Below are 10,361 nucleotides of genomic sequence, written 5' to 3' on the forward strand. Positions count from 1 at the left end.
TTTGGTCATATTGCCAATCCCACATAATGTGAACTTTTCTTTATTAATTAATACACTGTTTAAAAAAATGTTTTATTGTTAACAATATTTGAAGCTATTTGCATATTAATACTGTAGTATCTGGCATAAATGGTTTCTGCACCCAAACATTATCATTACAGTTTTGCCTATTAGACAGAATCTCATACTTTTTCATTGCCAGTTCTTAATATTTTCTTGGTTGCAAAAGAAAAACAGCAGCAGCGTGTAAACAGGACTTTTATTTTGGTCTGGTGGTGTGACGTCATCAGGCTGCGCCGCGCTCCTGCTTCTGTTGTGATTCGACTGCCGAAAGGTTTGTGGGTTTTTTTTACGCATTTAAAGTGTTTAGCAATGCAAACCGTTCAGTCAATCCAATCGTTTTTACAAGTTGTGAACAACAAATTAACCATTCTTGAAAGAAACATTGCAATGCTTTATTTAACAACAATGAGCGCTATTTTTGGGAGTAAATCACATTCCCTCACGAGTAACAGAAAAGGTGCGTCTCATTTCGCTCTCTATAACGTGAATCAGTTTTTGATAAACACGAATTAATGTACTGGAAAGAAGTGATGAGATAAAACTGAGTTTTTTTAACCTCGAGTCAGTTGAATCAATTGATTCGTAAAATAATTCAGTGATTCGAATCACCGCACGCTGACGTCACCAGCTGCTCAAACAGTGTAAATAAACGAGAACAAACAGTATTAATGTGTAATGACAACTTTTACAAACCAACTGCAAATGTTTTCATGAAAGTGTAATCTATTAAATGTGATGTACAAATAATTGAATACGATATAAAAAAAAATCATAATTGTGAACTTTATGTATTATTATTATTATTTAATCAGGTGAAATAAGTTCATTAACTCTCTCTGACTGACTCTCTTACCAGTGAACTGAACTACTGAACTAGATCTGATTGAGACGCACTCAGACATTTAGTTTGGATTTATTTTTCTTTCTGTTAATTCTCATCTTAAACAGGACAACCACAGAACAACTGGTGAAGCGACTGAGATCCACGTGACACTATTATAAAGATGCCATTTATTAAAGAGGAGAGTGAAGATGTGAAGATTGAAGAAACATTCAGTGTGAAACAAGAAGAAACTGAGGATCAAATAGGTTGGTTTCATTCTCAAAGCTGAACTCAGTTATTTGATCCATATTAAAATGTCCAGCTCTACAGATCTGAATGATGTTTTTTAGGGCTGCACAATATATAGAAATATCGCAAATGTATTGCGGTATGCATATCACAACAGCTTGCAATAACTGGGGTCAAAAACTAAAGACAAAGAGAAAATCACTCACTGCTCTTGGCTGAATAACTTTTGTAGCTTTAATAAGAATCATTTAATTCATACAGTGAAAACTAAGCAGTGTTTTATTTTTGCATTTGATTATTCAGTTTCTGCTGTTAAACCTAATGTAGCTAAACCCCGTGGTTTACACTGATGTTAAAATAACACTTCTTATGCTACAGTGAAACACTGATGTTCACTTTCAGAAGTTGTAGGGATGTTTTCTTGTCACAAAAAGAATATGAAACACGCATGTAGGTTATGTCATTTTAAATATATTTTAAAGATAATTTGTTTATTTTACACACTTCAAGCATTATCGTATCATATCGAATATCGCATTATTTTTCTTCAATATCGAGCAGCCCTAATAATTTTGAAGAATGTAAAAGGAGTATCGTGATTAAAGTGCTTTTATTTGACATAAAGCGCTTATATTTTTATTTAACTAAATATTCTGGGGGCCAGTACATTTTTGTGAAAATTATCAAAAATGCTGGCGCTGACCGATAACTGGAGGGTTAAAGAGTTAAAGGGAATATGATTGTATAAAATAATCCAATCACAGTCAATAATGTGTTTTGTTTTATCACTTACATGACTGAAGCTCAACTGAAGCTTAACAGTAAGTTGGATTTTTTTAAAAACTTTTTTCAAACAAATTAACATTAAAATTTCAGATTAAAAGCATTACTTTTGTTTCACAATTTTTAAGAGCATTAGTAAGATGATCATAAAAGCTCCTCTTTAGCAGATGGTGGTTTTCACAGTGCAATCACAGAAAACGACATTTCAGGAGATAGGGCAATAGTTATTCCAACACACTAGTACACAAGTATCCCCTCATTAACATAGATCATAACACCATCTCCGTTACCATAATCTCATCACATCTATAAGTGCTGTAGCTTTGTGCAGTAATGACTCTTGACTTGAGTTGTTGGAGATAAACTTGTTTCAGAGAGACACAAATAATCAACATTTTGAATTCATTAACACTTGATCGATTTGCTCAGACGTAGAAACACAAACCTTCTGAATGTTTAAAAGTCCTCCAAGGATCCCTTTAGGTTGTACTTTCATGTCCCAGAGTACTTTGGCATGATTTACAATTTGAAACAGTTTGGCTTGTTTTGGATTTATTGCGGAAAACGTAACAGGAACAGAAGCGAACGGATAAAAGACATCTTTAACAAGAGACATTAAAATGGTACAGCAGGTACAAGGCATACTGATAGTGTTCACTGACAGTCACTAATGAGCTCCTTATTAAAGTTTAAAATTAACATTGAAAATTAGTCCATGATTTACTCACCCTCAAGCCACCCTAGGTGTATTTGACTTTCTTCTTTCAGACGAATACAATCGTAGTTATATTAAAAAATGTGCTGGCTCTTCCAAGCCTTATAATGGCAGTGGATTGCAACCAACAGATTGAAGCTAAAAAAAGTGCATCTATCCATCATAAACAAACTATAACTATAATAAAGGCCTTCTGAAGCAAAATTATGAGTTTGTGTAAGAAAAATATTAATATTTAAAAATGTATAAAGTAAAATAACTAGCTTCCGGCCAAACAAACATACGGATTCTACTTAAGTCTATAGCTCAACTTATGTGAGTAATGTGACGTACTGCTGATATTTACGCTATTCATGACGCACTACGCTACTTCTGACGTCACAAGTTTCAATAGCTCGTGTGTGTTAGCAGCTCCGATTACCTCACGCAGACACACTCACACACGAGGGTAAGGCTGTTCCAGGGCTCATGGAAGAGCTGCGTGGCGCCACCGACCTCGCTCTATGGGCGACGAAGGTGACCGCACGCTCCATGGATCAGGTGATGTCCACATGCGTGGTCCAGGAAAGACACCTCTGGCTTAACCTGGTTGATATGCACAAGGCTGAGCGAATCCGCTTCCTCCATCATATCCCAGGCTGGCCTCTCCGGAGGTGCGGTCGAGGACTCTGCCCAACAGTTCTTGGCTGCCCAGAAGCAGACTGAGGCGCTCTGGGACCATCGTCCCAATCTATGGAACCTTCATGTGTGGCTTCTGGACGGTACGAGGCAGGTTTGAATAACCTGCTACCTCAGGTGGTGGCAACCATCACTTTGACTAGGGCCGTGTCAACTCGACAAGCCTATGCGTTGAAGTGAAACCTCTTCATCACTTGGTGCTCTTCTTGCTGAGAAGACCCCAGAAAATGCCTGATCAGTGTCATGCTTTCCTTCCTGCAAGATGGGTTAGAGCGAAGGCTGTCTCCCTCCACCCTCAAAGTGTATGTTGCTGCTATCGCCGCACATCAAGATGCAGTTGAAGGTTAGTCTTTGGGGAAGCACGACCTGGTCATCAGGTTCCTTAGAGGAGCGAGAAGACTAAATCTTCCTTGTTCTCCTCTTGTACCATCTTTGGACCTTGCAGTGGTCTTATCTGCCCTGCAGAGGTTCTCCCTTTGAGCCTTTGCAATCAGTTGAGCTTAAGTTCCTGTCTATGAAGACAGTGTTCCTGATTGCATTGGCCTCTATCAAGAGGGTAGGGTACCTGCAGGCATTTTCTATTGACGAAGCGTGCCTAGAATTCAGGCCAGCTAATTCTTACGTGATCCTGAGACCCCGGCCTGGATACGTGCCCAAAGTTCCCACCACTCCCTTTTGAGATCAGGTGGTGAACCTGCAAGCGCTGCCTTTGGAGGAGGCAGAGCCAGCCTTTGCACTGCTCTGTTAAGTACGAGCACTCCGTGCTTACTTAGACAGAACGCAGTGTTTCAGGACCTCAGACCAGCTCTTTGTCTGTTATGGTGGGAAGCTGAAGGGTAAGGCTCTCTCCAAGCAAAGGTTGTCGCACTGGATAGTGGACGCCATGGCGCCTCGCTAACAGACATCTGCAGAGCTGCAGGCTGGACAACAACTAACACTAGTGTTGTCACAGTACCAAAATTTCAGTTTTCGGTACCAATACCAGTGAAAATCCACGGTTCTCTGTACCAATTTCGGTACCAAAGCTTAATTTAGATTAAATTTACATATATTATAGTGTATATCATGGTTACAAAGATGGAAACTGTAGTATTAAAAAAACACTTTACAATAAGACTCCATTTGTTAGATAACATTAGATAAAATGGCCTAACAATAAACAATAGTTATATACTGTCGCAATTATTCTCCTTGGGGTTAAAAATACATTTTTAAAATCAAAAGTTAACATTATTTCTGTTAACATTATTTAATGCACAATGAATGAAGTGAACAAACATGACCAATCAAGTGTTTGTATTAAATAACATTCACAAACATTAATGTTACAAAAATATATTGTTCACCCAATGTGTTGATGTTAGATAACGCATTAGGTAATGTTAATGAATGGTATCTTATTGTAGTGTTACCAAACTATACAGGAGATAAAACGTGTTTTATTTGACTTGACTGTACTTTTATTGAATAAACTTCAGTTTTAGTTTTCCAATATCTATATCACCACTGAACAAAATGCTCACCTATCGTAAAATAAATTCTGTGAATCCGTCTTCTTTCTCTGTTTCAATAAGGGCTTCTACCTTGTCAGAATGTTTACTATCTAACTGTCTGTCAGAAATCTGTATTTACAATAATGATTTTTCTCTAATGCTTGAGAGGCATTCTCCTGTTAAAACTAGACTGGTTCCATCTACTTGTGCGTCACCCTGGTTCACTCCTGAAATACGAACAATGAAAACTGAGGGTCGCCACTTAGACTACACAGGAAAACTGGACTCATTGTGCACTCTCTGGCCTTTAAAGAACATTTGCTCAACTACCATACAGCCCTCAACTATGCAAGATCCTCTTACCTCTATCCTCTACCATTAGGAATTCCACGTGCAGGCCCAAATCACTCTTTGCTATGGTTAAAGGGATACTTCACCTCTGGGAAGATGAATGTGTATTTAAAATAGGTCATTTAAGTAGAAGAAATGTGAAGAATTTTTTTAATTTGTAGCTTTCTAGACTGAGAAAAGCCAGAAAATGTATTTTTGGCTTATGTGGATGAAAGACAACAACTCCCAGAATGCACTTGCTTCGCTGCCTTAGGAGGCCACGCCTACCGGTAAGAGTGCGCAGTTGTAAACAACAAAGCTAGCCTACGTGATGAGTTTGCGAGGGATTTAGAGATCGTCCAAAATGTCCGGGATTCGGCTTTTGCGTTCTACAGTTGCCGTTCATCATGTTTACTGTGGCGAGCAGGACGAGGCTGACGGCCGCGGGAGAACAGCGCGAGGCCGGTGGCGTCATTACTGAGACGCGCCGGGTCTCGCATCTCTCACGGAGGAGCGGGAATTTTTCTTAGCAATGGTAAAACGCGCATCAACCGATCACTTGTTTAGCGTTCATGTAAACACTACATTCAAATTCACCGATCGGAATGAATTCAGTTAGATTGAAATGTGTGCATGTAAACAATGAATGGCGACCGCAGAAAGCAAAAGCTGAATCCCGGACATTTTGAACGATCTCGCCCGCCGGACAAGTCCGGGGAAAGGAGGATGGTTACTTACTCAGCTTTCTCCTACAATTCAGCTTTCTCCACAGAACAAGAGCCTGCTAGCTTAGCTTCCAAAGAAAGACGGCTGACACTGTGTACATTCTGAGTGAGATCCCACCCTCTATGGGCTGGCTGAAAACATGCGGAACAACGCCATCTACTGGCTGTAGTCTTTAGCCTCTGGCCAGAAAATCCTCCGATGACGCAAAATGATGATTTTTGCGTCATCGGAGGATTTTTTCCAGACAAAAAATACATAAATCTCTTGTCTCAGGGGGATATGACGGTGGAAAGCATGGTAATTCGAAAATACTACAGGTTTTCTACTAATACAAAGCTTAATGCTAAATCCTGAAGTAACCCTTTAACAAACTCACTAATCCACCACAACATGTTATTTTGGGCTCTGTGGTGCTTGTGAATAGCTTTTCACAATTCTTTTCAGACAAGTTGAAATCAATCAATGAATCCATCACCAAAGACACTACTCATACAAGTGACTCAATTGTTCATTTGATGTTATCTGATTCAGCTCACTCAACAAACTCTCTGCTTTTACTCTGACTACTCCTGCTGCCATAAGTGATCTAATTGTGAAGTCTAATTCCACATCCTGCCTGCTTGATCCTACACCTACTGTTTTGCTTAAGATGTGTGTCCTCAAGGCTGCACCCTTCATAACACATATGATAAACTGTTGTTTGGCTTCCGCCATTGTCCCAGCAGAATTAAAAATGGCTGCGGTGACCCCATTCTTAAAAAATAGGCCTAAACCATCTAAACATGGACAATTACAGGCCAATATATAATTTAACATTCTTAAGCAAAATCCTTAAAAAGGTTGTGGTTTTGCAATTGCCATCATATTTAGATATGAATCATCTTTTTGAACCTTTTCAGTCAGGATTTCACCCATCTCATAGCACTGAAACTGCTCTTCTTCAGGTGGTTAACATTATTTTGTCCATGGATTCATTAGGGGTGTAAATCGGACAGTTCATCACGATACTAGACGAATTCTCTCAGCCAGCGATACGATATTTGACGATACCTAAAAAAATTCTGCGATACGATTACGATTTGATTCGATTAATACCAATCAAACTGCAGCTGGGTTGTTTTGATTAATAATAATAATAATAATAACTTAAAAAATACAGGTAAATTACAAAATTAAAGTTAATTGAAAGTATGCTTTAATATGTTTTTTTTTTTTTTTTTTTTTTTACATTTCATCTTCTGTCAAACCAAACCAAGTAATTGCTATGATAAATAATACAACACTCGGTTAATCTTTGTAACGTTAATCTCAGCTGACATAGACGAACCCGTGAAGGTTCCATGAAAAAGTGTTTCAGCTTTTATTTTCCTTTTATGCCCCGAAGAAGATATCACGGGTTCATCAAGTTAATTTAAATTATCCGTCCTCGATCACTTTTAGTCAGCTTTGACGAGCCTCCTCTTAGCCAGCGATGATGGGGCTTATATCCTGACTGAAATTCTTTGTTTCTCTGAAAAATAAACATTATTAAACATTAAAAATTTAGAATTAAATATTAAATATTTATTTCTGATATTTCAACATTGAATTATAACGTGTTGGTTATTTTTATATCATTATTTTGTTTTCTCTTGTTTTGTTCTGCTGTGCTCTCTCTATTGCAGTTGGTTTTGATACTTTACATGTATAAATGTTTGGATGTTTGTCGATTTGTGCTATTAAACTGGAGTTAACTTTTTTTTTTTTTTTTTGCCTTAGACCTGATGGCAATAAAAGAGGAGACTGAAGTACTGAATGAAATGGAAGGGAAAGATCAATATAACAATCATCATAATTTCATTACTGGAGAAAAAACTTTTAGGTGCTCACAGACTGAAAAAATGGCTCAAAAACCCGGGACTAGAATTAATTTCATCTGCCAACAGTGTGGAAAGAGTTTCAATAGAAAAGGAAACCTTAAAGCCCATATGAGAATTCACACTGGAGAGAAACCTTTAACCTGCAAACAGTTTGGAAACCGATTCAATCAAAAAGGAATCCTTAACAGGCACATGAGTGTTCACAATGGAGAGAAGCCTTACAGATGCCCTCAGTGTGGCAAAAGTTTCACCCGAAAAGAAGACCTTAAAGTCCACATGAGAAGTCACACTGGACTGAGCCTTTTCACCTGCCAACAGTGTGGAATAAGTTTCACTGAAAAAAAAAGCTTTTACAGGCACATTCACACTGAGAAGCCATACATTTGTCTTCAGTGTGGAAAGAGTTTCAAACAGAAAGGACACTTTGAAGACCACATAAGAATTCACACCGGAGAGAAGCCTTTCACCTGCCAGCAATGTGAAAAAAGTTTCAACCAAAAAGGAATCCTTAACAGGCATATGAGAATTCACAACAGAGAGAAGCCTTACACATGTCCTCAGTGTGGAAAGAGTTTCACTGAAAACGGAAATCTTGAAGTCCACATGAGAATTCACAGTGGAGAGAAGCCTTTCACCTGCCAACAGTGTGGAATAAGTTTCACTCTTAAAGGAAGCCTTAACAGGCACATGAAAATTCACACTGGGGAGAAACCTTACACCTGCCAAGAGTGTGGAAAGAGTTTCATTCAGAAAGGACAATTTAAAGATCACTTGAGAATTCACTCCGGAGAGAAGCCCTACACTTGCCCTCAGTGTGGAAAGAGTTTCAATCAGAAAGGACACTTTAAAGATCACTTGAGAATCCACTCTGGAGAGAAACCCTACACTTGTCCTCAGTGTGGAAGGAGTTTCAATCAAATAGGACACTTTGAGGACCACATAAGAATTCACACTGGAGAGAAGCCTTTCACCTGCAAACAATGTGGAAAAAGTTTCAACCAAAAAGGTATCCTTAACAGGCATATAAGAATTCACAATAGAGAGAAGCTTTACACATGTACTCAGTGTGGAAAGAGTTTCACTGAACACAGAAACCTTGAAGTCCACATGATAATTCACACTGAAGAGCAACCTTATACCTGCCAACAGTGTGGAAAAGGTTTCAACCGAAAAGGAAACCTTAATGCCCACATGAGAACTCACACTGGACCGAACCTTTTCATCTGCCAACAGTGTGGAACAAGTTTCACTCTAAAAGGAAGCCTTAACAGGCACATGAAAATTCACACTGGAGTGAAACCTTACACCTGCCAACAGTGTGGAAAGAGTTTCATTCAGAAAGGACCATTTAAAAACCACTTGCGAATTCACTCCGAAGAGAAACCATACACTTGTTCTCAGTGTGGTAAGAGTTTCAATCAGAAAGGACACTTTAAATATCACTTGAGAAGTCACTCTGGAGAGAAACCCTACACTTGTCCTCAGTGTGGAAGGGGTTTCAATCAAATAGGACACTTTAAAGACCACATTAGAATTCACACTGGAGAGAAGCCTTTCACCTGCAAACAATGTGGAAAAAGTTTCAACCAAAAAGGAAGCCTCAACAGGCACATGAACATTCACACTGGAGAGAAGCTGTATAATGTGGTCAGTGTGGAAATAGTTTCAGATATAAAGAAACCCTAGGGTACCACAGGAGTATTCATGTATGAGAGAACGGTTTTAAATGTCTTCAGTGTGGAATGAGTTTTACAGACATGAATCATTTTAGGATTCATGTAATAACTCATCTAAATCAAGAAATAATGTAAAAAGACTTTCATGTTCCATCACTGTTGAAAGACTTGCGGAAACAAAGCAAACGTGAGGTTCTCATAAGTGTTTCCAATATACTCAGGCAGAGTTATTTTGTGTTCTTTGCTTAACCCCCTGGGGTTGGCGTCGGTGATGACGCCGGCGTGATCAGCTCGCTTTTTTTTTTCCTATCAGTGCAAAAGAAACTCAAAATGCTCTGTTGATTTTGATCTTACATAAGTGTTATACATCATTCAATGCTGTTAAGTGTCTATTTTTGTGTATACTCACAATAAAAACAGTGTTGTGCTTTTTGCCAAATAAAGAAAAATAAACATGATGCGAGTTCTGCCTTCTCTCTGTCAGTGAAGACATATTTGTGAAATGCGTCCAGAAATGAACTGTAACTCAGCAAATCACACAGGCATAAAGCTTGAGTTCTCTTCTATTAAAAGAAGTAATTTATATATAAAACAAATATTCTCAGTTTATGTAATCTGAATTACATATATGTATGTAATCTGAGCTACCACCGCAGTTGGCCTGGATATCACCGTTGCAGCACTCCGGGATACCACCGCAGCTCTCCGGGCTACCATCGCAATTCTCCAGGCTACCACAGCAGCTAACCTGGATACTACCGGTGCAGCTCTCCTGGCTACCACTGCAGCTGACCTGGATATCACTGTTGCAGCTCTCCAGGATACCACCGCAGTTTACCTGGCTACCACCGCAGCTCACCGGGCTACCACCGCAGCTAATCTGCCCCCCACTGCAGCTAACATGGCTACCATCGGCACAGTTTACCTGGTTGCCGCCGCGGCGTGCTTGGTCGTTGCCGCAGTTCG

General features: G+C 39.1%; 1 protein-coding gene across 2 annotated transcripts; it reads left to right on the forward strand.

The window, feature by feature from the left end:
• Positions 1-279: 279 nt before the first annotated feature.
• On the forward strand, positions 280-9,853 carry LOC308689672 (uncharacterized protein). Of its 2 annotated transcripts, none has more exons than XM_081363506.1 (3): positions 280-334; positions 1,012-1,152; positions 7,619-9,853. In XM_081363506.1, exons 2-3 carry the CDS (start codon positions 1,068-1,070, stop codon positions 9,403-9,405), a joined length of 1,872 nt encoding a protein of 623 aa, XP_081219632.1. In that variant the 5' UTR covers positions 280-334; positions 1,012-1,067; the 3' UTR covers positions 9,406-9,853. The 2 variants fall into 2 exon arrangements, with proteins under 2 accessions (XP_081219632.1, XP_081219633.1); XM_081363507.1 differs by having other exon boundaries at positions 313-520.
• Positions 9,854-10,361: the final 508 nt, after the last annotated feature.

Source organism: Scardinius erythrophthalmus (assembly GCF_964197995.2).
Source record: "Scardinius erythrophthalmus genome assembly, chromosome: 4".
Taxonomy (NCBI): domain Eukaryota; kingdom Metazoa; phylum Chordata; class Actinopteri; order Cypriniformes; family Leuciscidae; genus Scardinius; species Scardinius erythrophthalmus.

Excerpts from the sequence above, each read along its gene's own strand:
- LOC308689672 (XM_081363506.1), top strand. The coding sequence starts at position 1,068 with ATGCCATTTATTAAAGAGGAGAGTGAAGATGTGAAGATTGAAGAAACA. Across the intron at positions 1,153-7,618 it reads AGAAACTGAGGATCAAATAG|ACCTGATGGCAATAAAAGAG; the intron begins GTTGGTTTCATT and ends TTTTTGCCTTAG.